This window comes from Eupeodes corollae, chromosome 1 (genome assembly GCF_945859685.1).
Source record: "Eupeodes corollae chromosome 1, idEupCoro1.1, whole genome shotgun sequence".
NCBI lineage: Eukaryota > Metazoa > Arthropoda > Insecta > Diptera > Syrphidae > Eupeodes > Eupeodes corollae.
This window is the reverse complement of record NC_079147.1, coordinates 155,481,776-155,504,971: the sequence shown is the minus strand read 5'-3', so window position 1 is coordinate 155,504,971 and position 23,196 is coordinate 155,481,776. Positions and strand designations below refer to the sequence as shown.

The window sequence follows — 23,196 nt, the reverse complement described above, 5'->3', positions numbered from 1 at the left end:
CGATGCATACGGGACCGTAGATCACACAAAAAACTTTTCTCTCGAAGCGACCCAAGGTGCTTTCATCCGCTTTTGTCATAGTCCATGCTTCTGCACCGTATAGCAGGACGGGGATGATAAGGGTCTTATATAGCAACACTCAATTGCTTTCTTAGTCCAAAGAAACAGCGGTTAGCAAGAGTTATTGTGCGTCATTGACATCACGCTGAGTTCTTCCGATTATGTCAATGTTATCAGCATATGCCAATAACTGGACAGACTTTTGAAAGATAGTGCCTCTAGTGTTGACGTGTGAGCTCTGCACTATTCTTTCAAGCACGATGTTAAAAAAATCACATGACAGCGCATCACCTTGTCTAAAACCTTTTTTGACATCGAAAGGTTCTGTTAAGTTGTTTCCAACATTTATGGAGCAGCGTGAATTCTCCAGTTTGGCAGGGATGCCAAAACTAGACATGGCTCTGTACAGCTCGTCCCTGTAGATGCTGTCATATGCGGCCTTGAAATCGATGAAAAGATGGTGGGTGTCGATCCGCGGTCTTCCTCTACTGCGTTGTTCTGTGGGTGTGGATTCGAAGACTTTCCGGGCCGGAGCATTGGTTTCCATGCGCTCTACGTGACCCAGCCATCTTAGTCGTTGGACTTTTACCCTTCTGGCTAAGTCTACGTCGCTGTACAGTCCGTACAGTTCGTCGTTCCATCTTCTCCTCCACTCCCCTTCGATGCATACGGGACCGTAGATCACACGAAGAACTTTTCTCTCGAAGCGACCCAAGGTGCTTTCATTCGCTTTTGTCATGGTCCATGCTTCTGCACCGTATAGCAGGACGGGGATTATAGGGGTCTTATATAGCAACACTCAATTGCTTTCTTAGTCCAAAGAAACAGCGGTTAGCAAGAGTTATTGTGCGTTTGATCTCAGAGCTAGTGTTGTTTTCTGCGTTAACAGTGGAGCCTAGGTAGACGAAGTCCTTGACTACCTCAAAGTTACGTCTGTCGATTGTGACGTTTTGACCAAGACGTCAGTGTTGTATGTCCTTTCTTGACGACAGCATGTACTTTGTTTTGCCTCATTAACCGTTAAACCCATTTTGCCGCCTCTGCCTCAATACTCACAAAAGCCCCATTGACATCACGCTGAGTTCTTCCGATTATGTCAATGTCATCAGCATATGCCAGTAATTGGACAGACTTTTGAAAGATAGTGCCTCTAGTGTTGACGTGTGAGCTCTGCACTATTCCTTCAAGCACGATGTTAAAAAAATCACAGGACAGCGCATCACCTTGTCTAAAACCTTTTTTGACATCGAAAGGTTCTGTTAAGTTGTTTCCAACATTTATGGAGCAGCGTGAATTCTCCAGTTTGGCAGGGATGCCAAAGCTAGACATGGCTCTATACAGCTCGTCCCTGTAAATGCTGTCATATGCGGCCTTGAAATCGATGAAAAGATGGTGGGTGTCGATTTGGTGTTCCTGGTTTTTTTCTAGGATCTGCCGTAATGTGAATATTTGATCAATTGTGGACTTTCCTGGTCTAAAACCACACTGATCCTTATCCTATCAGGTTGTTGACGATGGGCTTTAGACGTTGACATATTACGGCAGAGAAGATTTTACAGGCGATGTTAAGTAGACTCCTTTTTTCCATTCATCGGGCATGCTTTCTTACGACCATATCTTACAGATAAGTTGGTGCATGCTCCTAACCAACTTATCTCCAGCTGCTTTAAGGAGCTCGGAGTTCAAGTCATCCGCTTTATTAGACTTCAGCTTAGATATGGCAATCTTTACTTCGTCTAAGTCAGGTGGACGGGATTGTTGGCTTTCGTCGTCTATGTTGAATGGATCATCCTGCCTGATAGCGGAATTCAGTTCGACGTCGCCGTTATACAGTCTGTAAAAGTGGTCCTTCCATATCATCCGCATTGACTGCGGTTCCACTATGATGTTTCCACTTTCCTTTTTGCAGCCTTCGGTCTGGAAATCCGAAGTGCTACCTTGGCTACAACGAGGTAGTGGCTCCTCGGCAAGTTCGTACATCCATAATGCTGGAAGCGTGCCTGGCGTCGATCGCAATATGGTCAATCTGCTTGACGGTAGATTGATCTGGAGAAGTCCAAGTTCCTTCGTGGATGTTGATGTGTGGAAAACGGGTACTGGCTACCATGAAATTTCGCCCCGCAGCAAAATCTATGAGCCTGAATCCGTTGTCGGAAGTGTTGTCGTGCAGGCTGTTCTTCCCGATTATTCCACCAAAGATGTCTTCCCTTCCTAGCTTTTCATTACAATCGCCCAGGACTATTTTAATATCGTAGCTAGGGTACTGCTCATATGTTTTGTCTAGGAGCTCGAAGAACATATCTTTAGTGTTGTCGTCTTTCTCTTCTGTGCGCGCATATCAGGCTAATGTTGCCGAATTTAGCCTTGATGCGTATGGTCATGAGGCGCTCATTGATGCACCTATAGCTCAAGACTTCTTACCTAAGTGTGGCTCCAATGACGAAGCCGCATCGAAATAAGCGCTGTTGGTTTTCGTGGTTTTTCATCCTCTTTTTGCCCGGCCCATCCCATCATATTTCCTAGGGCCTCCGTTAATTCCTCGGCCGCACGTGGTCTGTTAAGGGACCTAACATTCCACGTACATATCCAAAGTTCGTTGTCCTTTATTCGTTTGCGTTGGTTGTCAACAGTAAATCCGTCCGTATCCGAGGCTTGTTGTTGCTTCGCAACTATGAAATCTATTACGTGGCCAGGAAATCACCCCGACGGCACAATCCCCAACCTGGAGGGCCAGATCCTTAGTACAACTCCAAAGATGGGGAGCTGGATAAAACCGCTCCTTATAGGCCGAATAAGTCGAAGAAGCCCTATAAGGTGTTCACTACGTAGTTCAATCTTACAGGAACGGTAGACGCCACCGTTGATTCCATCTCGGGAATTCCTCCGCTGCCGTTTGGATAAGGAGAGGTGCCTTAGTGGAAACACCTCTCCCTACCTCTCTTGTTTGCTGCCCCAACAACTTTCCACTGGGGTTGGAACCCAATCTCCAGTTGAGATACTAGGCACCCGATGTTCACCACGGGGAGGTGAGAGTAGGGGTTTATAGACAGAGGTTGGTTTTGAGGAAAACCTGTGGACGCTTGTGTCCTCTTGAATGCACATGTCTACCATTTGATTTTCTTATTAACTTATAAAGCTGTTGATTTAATTAGTAAATATTTAAATCATGTAGTAAATATTTTATGTACATAAGTTGCAACATTGATTTTCAGTGAATGCTTTGCCATTGACAGATTTTTTCGATTGGTCCAAGGGTGCGTTCACAGAGACATTTTAAAAGTTTTCCAGTCTCATTTGAAAAACTGTTTATATTTTCTTCCGTGTAGGTTAAAGTTTATTTATAAATAAAAAAATAGGTGGCAAATGTTTGCAATTTAGGTCAGGGATGGAGAGCTCCTACAGATTTATACTGAATCCGAACGGCTAATTTAAGTAAGCACTTTTCATGACACGAACTACTCTTTTAGAATTTGTGTATTTATCGCAAGAGCCTGGTATTGATCCAAAGACCTCAGGCATCACAAACAAATTTCATAATATTGAAATTACTTTAAAAACATTAATTTTATCATGAATTGCTTATCAACCAAAAATATTAACTATTAATAACCAAATTAACTGAAGTTTTCTAATATATTTTAAGTGGATTTACATGTGTCTGCATTTGAAAACATGAAAGTGGGAGAGAATACACCGATAGTAACTATTTTTACTTCCTATAAATAAAACAAAAACCCTAACAAAAGCTGTAAAATAACCACAAAATAAACAAAGATTGCTATAATTTTGCAATAGTGCTTTTCCATAGTCTCAAAATAATACTCGTAGTTAGAAGGTACTTATAAGTCTTCATAAAGTAAAAAAGCGTAAAAATTAAAGTTTTTTCTTACTATAGTCTTCATCCGATTTCCTATAATTTGTATTTTTGAAGACGTCACCATTTTTAATCTTCTCTCTCTTTCCAACCAGTGCGATTTGATTGTTTTGGATCCTCTTTGTCTGGAGACTTCAAAGTGCAGATACACGTTTATCCACCATTAGTTTCCGACAGGATGTGTTCAGCTTACTGGCATAACGTTATTGGATTATAAAAACTGTCCATTGTTTTGTTTTAGAATAATTTCGTTTATAAAATTAAGGCAAACACATTTAATGAAGGGATTAAGCTTTATTCAGGAACAACTTTAGTACAATGTGATATTTTGTTTCCATATTAATAAAACGACAGTTGAAAATCTTATTTTTAAATTATAATTATTTAACATTTATTTTTATGTCTTAATATATTGATGCGTTCTTGTTTTGTTTTTTGTATCTTTTTAATTTGTTTAGCTTATAAGTATTCGTAAAACACTATCCAATAAGTTATATTGAGAAACGCAAATAGTGCTGGAAATAGTACTCTTGCAGTTCGATCAATGTAGATGGCGCGTTTGAGGCGTTCTTGTTGCGGGGTAAGCTTTGGTTTTTCTTCCGGTGGTGGTGGTGGAGGAGGTGCAATGATACCAGGTGTTAATATTATGCGACTCTCCTGTCGAGGAATCCAAGGTCCATCGGATGTATCAGGGCGAGGGATGCGACGAACATTTACGGACTAAAATAATAAAAATCAATTATTATTAAAAAAAAGGATAATTAAAAATAAATAGTAAAGAAAAACAGTTTTATAAAAAAATACAACTTTGGTGTTAATTTGATGTACATTTTAGCCCTCCACCTTAGGAACTTAACTATATTAGAAAATGTTAGTTTTTTACTCAACCACATTAAGATAGTTTTATTAATTTTTTAAAGACGTCCGTCTCTAAAGGTTATTATTTTAAAGTTTCTGGATTTAAATAAAGCTTGTTTTGGCAAAACTTGAAAGTTAATATAAGTTTTTGCTGCTTGTGTGTTACCACAAATATGTATGTGCAGCACAGGCCTCATAAAATCACAAGCTCTTTTTTATAGCTAAACCACAAACAAGCGTTAGGTTGGTTGACTTTTGACAGGCTTCTTACCGACTTTACGATCATAAAACGTGGCCTAAAAATTTGCATATCGTAATGTAGCTTCAAACCTTGCGCGTTGAGAAGAAACTTTACAAGTTTACTTAAATTTTTTTGATTTATTTATGTGTTTCTTTTATTTTGTTTATAAATTTAACAACAGATGGAGGCACTGCTTCTGCACACAGATTCTGAAATTAAATAAACAAAATGGCAATGCCAATACAGCTGTCAGCCCAAAAAAAGAAAATAGACCAATAGGTACATTTCAGATTGTCTCATAAGATTCCATTGTTTCTATTCAATATGTTAAAGACGGTACGACCGAACGCGTGGTTATGACGAAAATAAGTCACAGAAACCCAATTGGGATCTATGTCAGACGGGGCGTTTTAACAAGCTATGCCATTTGATTTAAATCCTAAAACTTAGCATGTCTTACCTTTCGCTTTGTCATTTCATCAAATATTTTTTCTATTTTCTCGATTTTTTCGTCCTTTGGACGTGGAGGTGGTTCCTCCTTTTTTGGTGCTGCTTCCGGAACTGGTTTGGGTGGATAGGCAATAGGCTTTGGTATTGGAGTATCACTCAAAACAATATTTATCAAGCAATATTCCATGAGAGCCATGAACACGAAAACCGTACACACTGACATGAATGCATCCACAGCCTTTAAATACGACACAGGCGGCAGCGAAGCTTGCGATTTCGCATGTTGCGTTGAAAGTGTAAGCAGTGAAGTAACACCCAATGTCACACGAGCTGGAGCTGCCTCTGGCTTAATCCAAAACGATACCCAGGACATAATAACAATCATGCAAGTTGGAATGTATGTATTGAAAACATAGTAAACTAAACGACGCTTAAGTGTAAATATAACTTCTAAGCAGGTGAAGTTGCCAGTCGAATAAACTTGGGTACAATCCGCTGTGACATTATGAATTAGTGCTACTTGTGGCAACTCGATATTTTCGTCGACAACTAACGGAGTTGTTGGATCCCACTGAAAGATCATATCATCTGTTGTATGTGAAACTGGAATTCAAAAAAAGATTGGTTCAAAACCTTCATTGATTAGTTAATAGACTACACGTTTTATAACTTACGGCTTTCCATTTGAAGCTTACATTCTTGTGTATCATGAGGATATATGGCAAAATTCATGATGCATGATAATTTAAGAGTCAACTTTACCATATACAGAATTGTTTTATCTCTATACAACCACATATAATGATTAGGAATTGTCATTGTTTGAAAGGTGACAGATTTAGCGTTTTTAAAAAACGAATCAGGACGCCACATATTCTTGAGCCAGTCAACTTCTAACAAACGATATTCGGTAGTCATGTTCTCGGGAAGTCTTAATCGATGATCCTTCCAGGTTTGGGCAAAGAAGACATCAGCAACATAGGTCATGGAGTTTTCATCAATTGAATCTAAGCCCATAACTGTTACGTGAAAGAAAACAATTGTTGCCTGGCCATCCTTTTTGGGAGGTCTCATTTTATCATATCGTTTTGTGTCCTCCGGCAGGATGTCCGTAAAAGCCAAACTTTGCCTAAATGAAAAAGAGTTAATAAAATCAAGTAACTCGTATACTATCAACAATAAAAACTCACTGATATTCGGCAGAAATGGTTTTTTGCTGACATATCGATATGATAACTAAAAGGAAAAGTCGGGGATCCATCATCACTGAAACAAAAATTTGAAAAAATAACCAGATCATTATGTAATAATAATAAATTTAAAACTTGAATACACAAAAATAATAGATTAAGGGCTGAATAATATGCAGTTATTTTAAATAATATTAAAATTAACGTATTAACATTTAACTAAGGAACTTCAAACAAAAAAGTACGTAAAAGGCCGATTAGCCAATTTCGTATTTTATTTTTGGAAACATAGTTAGATTTTGCATGAAGTCTTTGGCTAGCCTACCTCTCATCTTTAAATACACTTCGATAATCGTTAAAAAAATTATATTCCATTTGAATATCTGTCTTAGATCTTAATATTATGCAAGCAAATTAGAAATTTGGCAGCCAAAAATTGAACAAAAGTCAAAAGATTCGGCAGCAAAAAACAGATGAAAATACCAATTTTCATTTCTATTAATATTAAAATCAATTGCAACATCATATTCATTAAAATCCTTACAAGCTCTTGTGGTAGGATTATACTTAGCATAGCTACTAGGTTAGGTTAGGTTAGGTTATAGTGGCTGTCCAAGATGGAAACGGACACACTTAGGCCAGTTTAATGGCCCATTGTTATACTACATAAATCTTGAGGCTTCCTCCTAAGCTCAATGGAACCAGCTTGAGTCCCTTACGAAACGTGAGAGGCTGATTGTACCGATATGATTTAGATCGTTTAGATTGTTAAAGAAGAATTCTCCTAGGTAATTCTTGCGTTTTCGAGCTAGAGCAGGGCATGTGCAGAGAAGATGGAGAACCGTTTCTTCCTCGTCCATACAGCTTCTGCAAAAGTCATTTGTGTGCTTCTCTATAAGACAGTGTCCGGTTATGACACCTATTATCGAGCTTATATGCGATCTGCTTAGAGAGAGCCAGCACCTTGAACGTTTAAATCCAGTGTTGGCCAGATGTTTTTTGTGGCTTGACATGTGGTGATGTTGTCCCACCTGGTGCCTGCCCTCCTCACAGCGTCTTGCATAAGCAGCAGTTTACAAGTAGCGCTTGGTATGCCAGTACTTGCCAAACGTGGTAGGATGGGCTGTACTGTACCATTCCTGGCGAGTTCATCTGCCTTACAGTTACCTGGAATTTCTCAATGGTCCGGCACCCAGCAAAGGTGAATATTAAACTGTTGCGCCATCTCCATTATAGATGATCGACAGTTATGGACTGTTATAGAGTTTGTAGAGACAGAGTCCAGAGATTTGATAGCGGCCTGGCTGTCAGAGAAAATACGGATATCAGATGTTGATATCACGTTTTCTTTGAGCCAAGACAAGACTTCTTTAAACACGCTACAATGATTGGAAAGGCGGAATGAGAGACTTAATTTCAGTCGTTCAGAGTACACACCTCCACCAACCCCTTCTTTGGTTTTTAACCCATCTGTGTAAAAATGGATTGACTCATCCTCCAAGAATGTCCTATCCTCCCAAAAAGATCTGGTAGGTATAGAAATCTGGAAGTTTCTGTCGAATTGCAGTTGGGGGATGGTGCAGTCTGTGTGCTTTGGAATTGATTCTACGTACCTTAGAATTACGGAGTGGCCAATGTTGTTGTTAGTCCACTGCGACGAAGCAGGCTGAACGTTGGACTTTATTTAACTTACCCTGTTTTTACCTTTCTCTAAAGCAGTCCACCATACTGCCACACCGTACGTTAAAATCGGTCTGATTACCGATGTGTATAGCCAATGCGTGATTCTGGGTTGTAAACCCTATTTATTACCAATAGCTTTTTTGCAAGAAAAGAGAGCTATAGTAGCTTTTTTGACTCTTTCCTGTACGTTGCGTTTCCAATTTAGTTTTTTGTCTAAGACAAGACCTAGGTATTTAGCCTCGTCTGAGAATTTTAATTGGATTCCTTTAATGTAAGGAGGGTTGACAAATGGAATTTTGTATCTCCTCGAAAACAAGACCAGATTGGTTTTGTGTGGGTTAAAACTCAGTTCACACCGATTAGCCCAAAGTATTAGTCTGTCTAAGGCATTTTGTAAGAGTTCTTTTAGGATATTAAGATGCTTTCCTGAAACTGCTATAGCAACGTCGTCCGCATAGGCTATCACTCTGAAACCCTCCGCATCCAGACTAGTTAGGATTTTATTCACCACTAGGTTCCTGAGGAGAGGGGATAGAACACCACCTTGAGGCGTCCTCTTCTAACGAATCGTCTGCTAGAAGGTTTGCCCAGTTTTGAGTTAATTATTATTCTTCTAGAAAACATTAAATGTAGTACCCGTGGTGTGATGGTTAGTGCGTTGGACTGTCATGCAAGGGGTCTTGGGTTCAATCCCTGCCTGTGCCACCTTAATTTAAAACAAATAATTTTCGCGGGTACTACCTCTTGCGAGGAATTGACAAATCCTTCAAGAGTAATTCTTTTCATGAAAAAGTGCTTCCTCAAACTAGCCGTTCGGATTCGGCCTAAAACTGTAGGTCCCTTCCATTCCTGACAACAGTACTTGCACACAGGAATGGTTGAGAGTTGTAAGTCACTAGGTCCTGGTTCATAACGGACTGTTGCGCCACCCAATTTATTTATTTATTTTTAAGCATTAAATGAATTAACTCCCGAAGCGAACTCTCTACATTTAGAGATGTCAGTGCAGATGTGGTTATAGATGTGTCCACGTTGTTAAAGGCACCTTCGATGTCAAGGAAAGCAACCATAGTGAACTCTTTATGATGGAGGGTATATTCGATGGTGCGTACTAAAGTGTGTAACGCTGTTTCCACCGATTTACCTTTCCAGTAGGCATGTTGAGACGAAGACAGGAGTCTTGTATCGATACGTGCCCTTAAATGGATATCAATCAATCTTTCCAAGGTCTTAAGAAGGAATGATGATAGACTTATAGGTTGTAGATTTTTAGGATTGACTTGGGAGCATTTACCTGCATTAGGTATAAAAACAACTTTAACCTCTCTCCATGCCGAGGGAACATGGACCAGGTAAAGACAGCTGGTAAAAATTGCCTTAAGGACTGGTGCAATTATATCACAAGCCTTTTGTAATTCGGCTGGTATTATTCCAACTGGTCCTGCAGATTTAAATGGCTGTTGAGAGCCCATTGTAGCTAATCCTTTGTGATCAGACCTTGTGGATATGTTGTATTTGGACTTGAACGTATAAAACTGTTGCAAGTTTCGGTAAGAGAACTACAAGAAAAGTGAGTGTCCAATAGTAAGTTCAGCGATTCATTACTTGAATAAGTCCAGGAGCCGTCTGTATTTTTCAAGCAGCTTGGCATAGCTGGACTAGTTGAAAGAATTTTCCGTAACCTAGAGGCTTTTTGTCTGCAAATTTATTTATTAAATCTTCCATACCTGAAGAAGATTTCAGTTTTTCAATATTATCTGCTTCTATTGATAAAAGTGATAAATCTGACAACCTCTTCTGTCCCATTGAAGTTCTGAGATAATTTTTTATTATTTTCAGCTTGGAAAAAGATCTTTCAGCTGTTGCTGTGGTGACCGGAAGAGGCAAAAAGAGAAAGCATGCTGTTATTACTTCAGAAAAACCAAAAGCAAGACTATTAAATTCGATGAGTAATAATTTAGCAAGTTCTTTTATGGAATGAATTTTGAGGATTTCGGATTTAAGGCATGTTTTTAGAGCAATTAGTTGATTGCGGAAATCACCAGATATGTCTATATTGTACTTTTCCACCAGCTTTTTTGAACCTTGATTTATTTCATCATTTGAGAACGATTAAAGCTTATCCGGTTCCAACACTTCAAACATACTACTAAGACTATGAAAGCTTTGAAATCTTTGCTGAGTTTGTCCAATCAAAATGTCCAAGCAGGATTAGTAAATATTGACTTTGAAGTAAATTTCCGGATCAAAAATTCTATGATCTTCTGCCAACTCATCAAAAAACCGCTTCGTTATTTTCCTCCTTTTATTTTTGAAGACAGGCGTCACTCCCCAATCGTTGGCTAAATCCTTAGACTTTTTAAGTAGATCACTGAATTTCTTTTGATTTCTTTCTTTTTCTAGGCCGTCTAAAAAATTTTGAAGCAAAATACTTGCTTTTTGTAAATCATTTTCCTCATCTTGAAGGGCTTTGGAAACTGGACTTATAATATCAAACAGCGAAGAAAAAAATGACATCAACACAATAAAGTCGGACGTCTCTAAAATGTTTATAACATTTTTACATTCGTCTCGTTCGTCTTTTTTTGTTGAGGTCAAATTGATTTGGTGTAAGGTTTTCATTATCAATGTATAGTTTGATCTTATTCCACATAGTGCATCATTTCGTGATGACCATCTCGTAGGACAAACGTTTTTAAGGGTAATTTTATATTTTTCGAATGAATCGTTGTGCAGCAAAGACCAGCGCTTCATACTGTTACCAAAAATGTATATATTTTCTCTAAACTATCGAAGAATGTTGATACTTCAAGTATATTTTTACACACGTCTTGTTCTCTATATCTTTGGGGGCCCCTATATCTCAAGGGCCCTGTTACATGGATACAGCTGATACAGCGGTAGCTACGTCACTGTGTATAGTTATAAAAAAAGACTTAAAGAAAGATTGAAAGAAAATAATAATTATATTATTTCTCTGGTGCTTACCTTATACAAAATACATAGATAAGTATTCGGATTTTGATTCGACTATATGTACGAGTAGCTCTGGTTAAAAATAAAATAAACAAATTCATAACAATTTTTTTTTATTGAAAAAAAATTATCTTCATTTCAAAAACGTAAATTTAATAAACATTTCAGGAAAAGAAGAAGTTATTCATTAAAAACACAATAATTTGTTCGTTAAGAAATTAAAACGTGGTCAAAATAACAAATTTAAACTTATTTAGGACTTGATTGTAACAATTTTTGATTGCTCATCAAAAATGTCAACAAGCCAACATTTTCTGGCAACAGACTTGATCTTTTAGGTGTAAAAATGTTACCTGCAGCAGAAAAACAGCGTTCCGAGGATACCGATATCGCTGGTATACATAAATACTTTTTGGCCAGCAGTTCTAGGTTTGGATATTTTGCCTCATTATTTTCCCACAATTTCAAAGGCTCCAAAACATTGTAGTTTATCTGTGGTTCCCTCAGATACATATCAAACTCGTTGAAATTTTCACAATCAGATTTCGCATCTAATAAGAAGTTCATGGCACTTCGCTTCCCATAAACAATTTCTCTATTCTCATTCGGCAAAGAATTTTCTGTTAGATGCCGCACGTGGTTTCTTATAACATCTTTCATATGTTCAGCCTCGACGTCTAAGTTTTTGTGTTGGATCCAAAAATGATGAAATTTGTTCCGTGAGAACTTCTTCGAAATCACACCTAAAACCCATTTTAAACCTCTGCTGCAAACTTTCTCTTATCGTTTCCACGAATTTGATAGTATTTTCGTCATCTCCGACGTTCGAAGTTAGGTGTTTATAATTGAGTCCATTGATAATCGATCGAAGACCAGAAATGGTGATATTTTCTTGGCATAAAATTGTAGTTGCAACCTGAAATGGTTTTAGAGTTTTGGTCATAGCTTATCATAGTGCCCATTTCTTCTCGCTTATTTCTAGCTTGAGTGCCAGTTTTGAAGAAGGTATACTTCTGTCCGGCAAAACCGCAACGACAGCTGCTCGATTTACTATAAGCCTTTCACACATGAGATACGATGAACTCCATCTTGTAGGGCAAATTTTACCTAATTCAGAAGCAGCCATATTAAAGTGGTGACCTACTAAAGTGCTTGCTTTTTTTAGTGCAAGTTGGTATGCTTCTACTGATTGCAAGGCATGTTTAACGCAGATTTGCAACGTGTGTGCAGCACAGCAAGTTTTCTGCAGTGTGCCTTTCTTCCATGTGTTCTGCACATAATACGTAATTTTTCCCACTTATCATTAACAAAATGCACAGTAATTGATACGAATGAGTCCTGTGCTCTGGACGACCCTATCGTATTTTTAATTTTTTCATAAACCTGATTATATAATAGCTGTAACGTGGATAAAATAGTTGAAGCTGCTGGAATTTCATAGTTGGGTTCAACAACAGGCATAAAATGTTTAAATCCATCACTTTCCACGAATGAAATCGGCAGCCCATTTGCAGATATCATGAAGGCGGTTGCCTGTGAAATTTGTTCTTGTCGCTTAGCGTTGCAAGTTTCGTCATTTCGGCGTCTTTTTTTTCTTGGAGGATCTGCACTACTGCTGTTCCTGCTATTCATAACTGTGGAACTGTTCCATGAAGAAGGCGTAGAACCCGTATTTTCGGGATCGGGACAAAAACAAGTGCAATCAAACAAAATAAATTTCTTAAAACAATGCCATCATTTTAAAAATATTGTATTAGGTGTGACAAAAAGCTAGATCGATGTCGGTTGAGTTAAGACAAGAAAAAAATCGAATTGGAGGGGGTCTTTTCCCCGTAGGGAGGGGAAATTTTATTGAAACTTCATTTAGTTTAAAGAAAATCCCATTTCGATTTTTCTTTTATTTTGTATTAGCCTTGGACTGGCTCGAACTGTTACCTTCCAAGTAACGTTTTTTTTATCTGGATTTTCTATTTTGTCTCAAAATATTGATTTACTGCTGGGCAGGGATTAATTATTATTGAGAAATTATTTGGATTCTGGATATTTCTTTTTATAGAAAAGAACGTAAAATTGAAGTTCTAAGAGAAATGTGAAGGAAATTAGTCAAAACTTATTCACATCAGTATTCTTTCAATAAAATTTAAGTACAACATGATGCTTATGGATATAAAAATCACATTTCATTGCTTCTCTGCTTCCTCTTCTTGTGAAATATTATTTCATAAGCAATTGTAGCGTTTTTGAGTACTGGGTACCCGTAACACGATATTGTCGGGTACCCGCCAGTTGACATCTTCCGGGTACCCGCAAATTTGGGTAATACCCGCAATACCCGGGTACCCGGATTTTTGCTGAAATGGGTATTACCCGGGTAAAATCAAGAGCCCTATATGGAACTGAATATTTTCAAATCGTCAGCAAATAGGAGACAATGAGAAAAAGTAATATGTAATGGTAAGTCGTTAATAAAAGTGATGAAAAGAGGTGGTCCAAGGTGACTACCTTGAGGAACACCCGAAAAATTTATAATTTTCTTTAGATAAGGCATTATTAATTTTTACCACCTGTTTTCTACCTACTAAATAGCTAAGTGAAATCCATATATAGGTATTTCTATTTTTTTTTAAGTAAACACTATGTTGAACGGGGTCGTAAGCCTTTGAAAAATCAGTGTAAATAGTGTCAACTTGAGAACGCTTTGAAAATATTGACAAATTTGTAGTACTGGATCTACGAGCTTCGTACCTTTTAAGAAACCATGTTGGTAAACTGAAATGTTATTGTGAATAAGATTATACAATTTGTCTGCAATTTTCAATAGAACTTTTTGTACCTGATTTATGAAGGAGAGTTATTAAAGAGTTTTTCCATTCATCTAAGAACTCACCATTACTTAAAGAAAGGTTAAATATTATACAAAGTGGTGAATCAAGTATATTAGCACAAGTATTTAAAAGAATTGGTGGAATATTGCTTGGTGAAATAGACAAACTTTATTCAAGAGATAAAAGTACTTGTAAGACATCGTCAACAGATAACTTTTTTGTTGAAGGAACGTAAGAAGAAACCGCTGAATCTAAAATGTTCCGAAACAAAGTAAAAGTTTGTTTAGTATCTTTACTACTTAAGATATGTTGCCAATCTACTGTGTTTAAATAAGTTTTTATGGAACCATAATCAGCTTTTTTGAAATCATACAATTATGAATTTTTAACTTCCCATAGGAAGTTATTGTAATGGGTCCGATTTGTCAAATTGAAAATTTTGACATTTCTCTACGTTTCAAGGTCCCTAGAGTCGAAATAAAATATTTTTAGAAAGATGTCTGTGCGTGCGTGTGTAAGTACATTCGTACGTCCGTACGTCCTTACGTCCGTACGGCCGTACGTCTGTACGTTCGCGACGTTTTTTCGTCGTTCATAGCTCAAGAACCAGAAGAGATATCGACTTCAAACAAATTTTGTTATACAGATAATAAGGCAGAAAGATGCAGAAAGGGCTCTCAAGAAAATTGCGTGGGTGAAATTTTTTTTAGCCCTAAATATCTTACGAACCAAAAACGCTAGAGACTTGAATTAAATTTTATATAATATATTGTAACGTGATACCAAACAGCTATATTTTTTGAAAAAAATCAATATAACGGTTTTTTTTATATATCAATAAAACTGAAAAAAAAAATGTTCACCTCCAAAATTTTACGACTGAAATATGATTTCATCTCAAAAACAATTTTGTGCAACGAAGAATAATGTTTTCGACATCTGATAGAATTTTGAGAAAAATCTAATTGACAGTTTTTTTTATAAAAAATAAAAATCTAAGAAAAACATTATTCAAAGTTCGTAAAAATTAAATATCGATTCCAATATCTTTTCAAAAACTTGAAATTTAGGCTTCAAGCTTATTTTATCTTATAAGAAATACTGTTTTTAACATTTTGAAAAATGTTTTTTACAAAAAATAAAAACCTAAAAAAATATTAATAAAAGTTGGTAAAAAATTGATTTTCGACTCAAATATCTTTTCAAAACTTTGCGATATTGGCTTTAATTTACTTTTATCTTTCAAAAAATTTTGTTGTCAACATTCAGTTAAAGTTTGAAAAAAATCAAATTTACAGTTTTTTTTACAAAAAATTTAAAAACCGAAAAAAAAAATTAACAAAAGTTGGTAAAAAATGATTTTCGACTCAAATATCTTTTAAAAACTTTGAGATAATAGCTTCTAACTAATTATTTCTTATAAGATATATTGTTTTCAACATTTTGAAGAATTTTGAGAAAAATCGAATTGACAGTTATTTTTACAAAAAAAAAAACCTAAACAAAAATGTATAAAAGTTGGTAAAAATTGATTGTCGATTCAAATATCTCTTCAAAAATTTTGTATATTGGCTTCAAACTAATATTATCTTATAAGAAATATTGTTTTTAACATTTGGTAATATTTTTAAAAAATTCGAATTGACAGTTTTTTTACAAAAAATAAAACTATAAAAAAAAAAACAATACTAAAACTTGGTAAAAATTTACTTTCGGCTCAAATAGCTTTTCAAAAATTAAAAATATTGGCTTCAAACTTATATTATTTCACAGAAAATATTGTTTTCGATATTCAGTAATTTTTATACAAAAATCCAACAGTCCGTTTTTTCGTACAAAATAAAATCTACAAAAAATAGTACGCAAATTTGGTAAAAATTGATACGAGTACATATAGACAAACTTTTAAGCAAGACAAATCGACAGACGGGATGGGAAGTTATCAGTGTGGGTCGCATCCCAGCCTCTTTTTTTCGATTTAGATTCATTCAAAATGGAAAAATTAAAAAACCGTTATAACTGCATTGTGATGAATGCTATTTTCTAACATTTTATAAGATGGTTCATTAAATTGAGCTTCAAGACAATTATCAACGAAAATTAAATTCAAAATACGACCAATAGAATTAGAAATATTGTTCATTTGATACATACATATTTAAGGCTGATAAACTATCAATAACATTATATTCATAATCTTTGATAACATTATAAGGAAACATTTGCTTTTCATCGTCTGACAATTTCCAATTATTATTAGTCAAGTTAAAATCACCAACAACTACAAAATAACAATTTTCATCTTTATCATTAGCAATATCTACAATATTTTTAATGTGAGAATCATACAAAAGAATTTGAGATGAAGGTGGGATATAAATGAATACATTGAAAAAATTGAATAAATAGATCTACACAAACACAAATCTGATCAATTTCGAAAGAATTATAAGGTAGTCTAATTTCTCTACTTGTAAAATTTGATTGAGCCAATAAAGCTCCTCCTCTAGTTTGACCAGTTTGACGATCTTTGCGAAAGACGTTGTATTCGGGAAACATATTTACCATTCAAAAAGTTATCATTTAAGCAAGTTTCAGTCAAAGCTTAAATGTCGTATGGACTGTCCTGGGCAGCAATAAGGAAATCATGCGATTTGGTTCTCATACCGCTCGCATTATGATAAAAGATGGAAAAACACTTTTCGAAGCTAAAGATTTTAAGATCTTTTATTATGTTGACGTTGGATTTTGTTTTTGGCCTATTCCGCTTTTTGAATATTTCAAAAACTGCTTTACTTGTACACCAGTTGGCCATAAAATTGATTGAAGAACAGCATAGAAAGATCTCGAAGGTACACTAAGTTTAAAATTTATAAAACGCAGTTGAGAAATATCTTCATCTTTCTTCACCAATTTAGCGCAAACAAGGTTCTCTGCTGGGAGATTTAACATTTGTGCTACAAATTTCGTAATGTCGTTTTCATTGACAGTTTTTAAGACGAGAAACATGTATAAAGCGTAGTTTAGGTACAGAAGGAAGAACGGAGGCTGCGAGAACATCGCTGCCAATTAAATGTTTTTGTTTCCTACACTTACTTATACCTGCAACGGATGGGGTCTACAGTTCCAGTACGGTTGAACTACTAAGTGAACACCTTATAGGGCTTCTTCGACATATTCGGTGCCCAGGCCTGTAAGGAGCGGTTTATCCGGCTCCCTTTCCTTGGAGTTATACTAAGGATCTGGCCCTCCAGATTGGAGGTTGTGCCGTCGGGGTCACTTCCTGGCCACGTAAAAAGTACGAAGCACCAACAAGCCTCGGATACGGACGGATTCACTGTTTACAACCCACGCAAATGAAATAAGGACAACGAACTTCGGATATGTACGTGGAATGTTAGGTCCCTTAACAGACCACGTGCAGCCGAACAATTAGCGGAAGCCCTTAACTGCTGGAAGGCAGATATTACCGCCATCCAAGAAGTGCGATGGGACCGGGAAAACGGAAACTAAAAGACTGCAATATATACTACGGCGACTGCTACCGAGAACAAAGACAGCGTCAATTTGGGTGTGGATTTGTTGTTGGAACTAGACTCAGGCAAAAAGTCTTGAGTTTCAACAGTTTGAGCGAGCGCATCACGACAATCCGCATCAAGGCTAAATTCGCCAACATAAGCCTAATATGCGCGAATGCCCCAACAGAGGAGAAAGATGAAGACACCAAAGACATATTCTTCTTCTATCAGGAGATTTTAATGCCAAGCTAGGAAGAGAAGACATCTTTGGTGGCATAATCGGGAGATACAGCCTGCACGACAACACCTCCGACAACGGATTCAGGCTGGTCGATTTCGCTGCGGGGCGAGAAGTTCTGGTAGCTAGTACGCAGTTCACGCATCTTAATATATACAAGGGGACATGGAAATCTCCTGATCAATCAACCGTTAACCAGATTGACCACATTGCGATCGACGCACGACACTTCTCCAGTATCCAGGAAATCCGAATATTCCGAGAGGCCAACATTGACTAGGACCACTACCTCGTTGTAGCCAAGGTACGGCTACGGATATCCCGATTCAAGCCAAAACAAGGAAGTACTGTGGGAAGATTTGACGTTAGAAGGCTACAATCGCCAAAGACTGCCATGTTCTATTCCGATCGAGTATCTAATTACCTCTTAAGGAGTCCTACGCTGCCTGCATTAAGCATTGAAAACCAGTGGCATTGCCTTGCAGCCATCAGAGATGCCGCCTCTGAAGTGCTAGGTTTTACACGGCCACCACAGCGAAACCCCTGGTTTGACGACAAATGCCGGCAAGCGCACGCAGCGAAACAAGAGGCATACAAAACGGCGCTGCACAAAAGGACTAGAGCTGCTCGCGAGCTCTACGAGCAGAAGAGGAGAGAGGAACACCGGTAAAAGGTAAAAAAAAACCTCCCAAGGGTACCAGCCACGAACCGAATCCTGTAAAGACGATCAGGGGAACATCGTAGTAGAACCGCAGTCGATGCTGAGAATATGGAAAGATCACTTCTCCAAATTGTATAACGGCAATGACGAACCGAATAACGCTGTAAGGGAGATAGAACTACTCAACCTCGGCGACGCAGATCAACAATTCCGCCTACCCGACCTTGACGGAATAAAGATAGCTATATCTAAACTTAAGTCGAAGAAAGCATGCCCGATGAGTGGAATCTCAGCATAGTGTGCTTGTTACATAAGAAAGGAGACCATCTAAACTGCGCCAACTACAGAGGCATCCGTCTCCTTAACATTGCATATAAGATCCTCTCTGCCGTATTATGTGAACGTCTGAAGCCATTCGTCAACAACCTGATTGGTCCTAATCAGTGTGGCTTCAGACCAAATATTCACACAACGGCAGATCTTGGAAAAAACCCAGGAGGTCCGCCCCGGACTGTAGCGCCACCTTAAGTAAGTAAGTAAATAACATTATTGCTAATAACAGCGTCAGAAACACAATCATCAACCGCAACAGATTTTTGGTAAAACCTGGAGGCCAAATCCCAAAATTATCAAACGGATGTTTCCAGCGTTAGAATAGTACTAACATATGGCAGCAGGGTCTAGTGCAATGCATAAGACAAAGACAGCAACCTTGGAACCATGACCAAGATGCCAAGAATGGCATGGATTGGTATCATAGGGGCCAGCCATAAGAACTCCTTCCACGACATGAAGCTCCTAGACTTATATATACAAGAATCAGCGGCTAATAGAAAATTTCGGCAAAACCAAACTGATTGCTGTAAGTCCAACATCATTGATGAGGACTACAAGCCATTTACAATCTATTTTTCCTGCGAAGCGACGGTAGCGGAATACACCGACGGCTCCAAGATAGATACTAGTGTTGATGCAGGTTTCTATTCAGAAATTCTTGGACTAGGCAGCTCATTCAGCCTTCATTATTTCAGCAGTTTCTTCAATTTGCTGAGATCTCGGCAGTGGCAGGATACAAGTGTTGAGGCAGGTATGCAGAAACTCTTAAATTAGCCAGCTCATTCAGACTACCTAACTTCAGCAGTTTCTTCCATAAGTTAAGGTCTTGGCAGTGAGGAAAACTGCTAGACATATCTCAATGATCGCAATACCACAGACTTGTATGATTACCTTTTTATTGATAGCCAATCGCAAATAAAAACAATTCCACCTAAATCAAAGTTTGTGACATTCTGTCGCAAAGAGCAAAAATATCCTGGTAGAGAGCAAAACTTAAGCTTCTATTAAATCAGGCGGAAACAACCATTTAGATTCTGCCATGCAATCTAAAATAGGTAATCGATGGTAAAATCCTTTACCTAGCAAACACGAGATGAAACTCACTTCATACCTGTGAAACATAAAGTCAATAGCACACAAAGACAGCTCTCTAAAAAAGATTGTAGGGACCTTGAAACGTCGACTAATGTCAAAACTTTCAATTCGATAAATCGAACCGATTAAAATAACTTCCTTGGGAAGTTAATACAAAATTAAATAATAAAATATAATTCACGTATAAATTAGAATTTGAATAAACTCATTAGTTAATATCTCATATATAAGAAGTAAAAATGCTAAAAATTAGTGCTTCAGTTTTGTATAGATTTTTTTTAAAACAATGTCGTGCTATCGTAAACGTCAGACCAAAACGCCAAGCTAAAGCAAAACTAAATCTATTTTCTATTCAGTCGCGTATTTGACAGTTCATCGTTAGCCATTTTGTTCTAAAAGTTGGAAATTGAAGTAAAATAAGAAGGAACTAAATGGAAGTTATTCTTTTTTGTAAATAATTAAACCATAAAAGGTGTTGTTTATTTTTAATAAAGTCATTATATTGTAACATAATTGAAAAACAACTGGCAGTGCCAATATACACTAATCAGTAACACATTTGTTTCCAAAATTGCAATTAAGTAGGGCCCATTTTTTCAAAGATGTCATATAAATGTAAACCAACGCTCAAGGAGCAATGATTTCGTTTTAAAAATAGGCAGGTTCAGGACACATTAAAAGTAATTCAAGTTTCTGGAATTTGATTGGCCGGCTGCCAAAAAATTGATTTCCAATAAGCTATTGGAAAATTGACCGGAAAGTTAGTCAAGAAAAATCTTCCTAATGAAGTCAAAACGACAGCTAATCATGTCTTTTCATTCAACTGAAAGCTGAACTTTATTTTTCTGTGATTTATTTTTTAGCTGCACAATTCCAATTGATGTTTTATATAAAAAGGTTCCCTGTCAAATAGAAAAAGGAATAAGTTATATTTCTTTAAAATACAAAATTCAAGTCGGGATGGACTTGTAACTTTTCTGAGGATTGTTTTGTAGAAAACTGAAGGTAGAGGTTAGTGACGTAAAGTTCCGAGTTTGAAGTTTATGACACTAACAAAACTTACTAGTTGCCTCCGTCAAAATTAACGTTCAAAGAAAGCAGTTGGAGGCAGTTGTAAATGAAGTTTCTTGTGTTGTCTGAACCTGCCCATTGCTACCTAGATGCAAATAAAATGTATAAGCGAATATGCAAAAATAAACAAAAAACTTTTATGGCAGGTTTAGCAGTAGGTTTATCAAAATGTAAAGACTCAAAATCATTTTGGTCTAAAGTGAGATTGTTAGGTGGCGTTAAAAATGTTTCAGCAGTTACAATAAATGTAGAGTTACTAGCAAACCATTTCAAGAAACTTCTTAACGCCTCAACAAACTCACAACTATTTCAATATGCTTCACCCTCAATCACTATCTCAGACCTAGACGACCCTATTACAATAAATGAATTGCAAGCAACCCTTAAAAACATGAAAAACAACAAGGCAGCCGGGCTAGATGGAATTCCAGCACCAGCTGAATTTTATAAAAACTCATCCCCGTCTTTCATAAATCTTCTTCTTGATTTTTTTAATAAGCTTCTAGAAAAAGAAGAAATACCTCAGTCATTTTTAATGTCACAAATTTGTCCAATTTTTAAAAAAGGAGATCCTAGCTCACCAGCAAACTATAGGGGCATTTCGATTCTTCCTTGTTTGAGAAAAATATTTACCCAAATTCTATACTACAGGCTTATGAGGTGGGTAGAAGAAAACAAATTGCTCAGCACTTTCCAAGCTGGTTTCCGCTCTGGTCTCTCAACTGTGGATCAAATCTTCGCACTCTCCAATATAGCAAAACGTTTCATCGATAGCAAACAAAAACTTTATGTCTTTTTCATTGATTTTAGGGCAGCATTTGATACTATCAACCGGAATTCACTAATTTATAAATTATCGAATTTTGGTAAGACTCTAAATTTTTAAGACTCTATAAACTTCTCCTCACAAATACTTGCGCTACTGTGTCAAATGGGAGTTCCATATCCAGCTTCTTTAACACTGATTGCGGTGTGCCCCAAGGTTGCCCCTTAAGCCCGATTATGTTCGCCCTTTTCATTGACGATGTCTCCCGTGATTTTCCTGGGGGTGTTAGGTTTGGAAATATACTTATTAAGGTACTACTTTATGCTGACGACCTTGTTGTTTTGTCGGACAACCCCACCACATTACAGTTACAAATTAATAGACTTAAAAACTTTTGTGATAAATGGGACCTGAATATAAACACCTCAAAATCAAAAATTATGATTTTTGAAAGCACCCGTCGAAGGAGAAACCCGCTAGAAGCATGGTCATTGGATCGTGAACCTATAGAGGTTGTTAACCAATTTAAGTATTTAGGTGTTCTATTTTGTAGCAATCTAGATTTCAGGCCCCATGTTAAGGAAAAATGCTTATCGGCAAAAACTGCAATAAACCTTATATGGAACAAAATCTTCTGCAATAAGTACATAGACATCTCAGCAAAATTTAGAGTTTTTGAAGCTACTATAAACTCATGCTTATGCTATGCCAGTCAAGTTTTTGGTTACCAAGATCTTGATGAATTTGAGACAGTGCAACGCTTCTTTTTTAAACGAATATTTAAACTTCCAAACTATACACCAACTTACGCTATACATGTGGAATCAGGGATCCCTCCGATTTTTCTAAAAAATCTTAAATTTAATGCCGATTACATAATAAAAGTAATGCAAAGGTCAAATGAAAATCTTCATAAACAAATGATGGATTTCGCATTCCGAAGGAATTTATCGCCGTTTAAAGAATGGTATGAAATAGCAAATGCGCACGAATTTAATCTAAACCTTGGTACAACTTCTCTTGACAATTGGAAAGGTAGGTTTTATGAATGTATTGCGTTGGTTGATGATTCATTGTATCTCAAGTTCTTGAATAGGGCTCGAACCTCTCCAAGCAGATTGGTCTATAAGCAACTCAATCACACTTTGTTTGTAAACAATTATTTTAATAGTAATCTTTCTGCAAATCAAATAGGTACTTTGTTTAAAGCAAGAACTGAGATGCTAAATCTGAATTACAAACCTCACAGAAATGATAATCCCAGGTGTAACCTCTGCAATCGAAATGAAATCGAAGATGTCAACCACTTTTTAGCCGTTTGTCCAATTCTACAAGAACTCCGAAAACTTTATTT

At 36.9% G+C, this 23,196-nt stretch overlaps 1 protein-coding gene across 1 annotated transcript in view; it reads right to left on the bottom strand.

Moving 5' to 3' along the window:
- Window positions 1–4,297: 4,297 nt before the first annotated feature.
- Window positions 4,298–23,196, bottom strand: part of LOC129942821 (glycine receptor subunit alpha-2) — a 42,371-nt gene continuing 23,472 nt past the window's right edge. Inside the window, exons 2-5 of the mRNA XM_056051903.1 lie at window positions 6,674–6,749; window positions 6,158–6,612; window positions 5,494–6,086; window positions 4,298–4,654 (exon numbers count right to left, since the gene is read on the bottom strand). Coding sequence (XP_055907878.1) covers window positions 4,394–4,654; window positions 5,494–6,086; window positions 6,158–6,612; window positions 6,674–6,747 — 1,383 coding nt within the window. The 5' untranslated portion in view covers window positions 6,748–6,749 and the 3' untranslated portion in view covers window positions 4,298–4,393. The remainder of the gene's footprint in view (window positions 4,655–5,493; window positions 6,087–6,157; window positions 6,613–6,673; window positions 6,750–23,196) is intronic.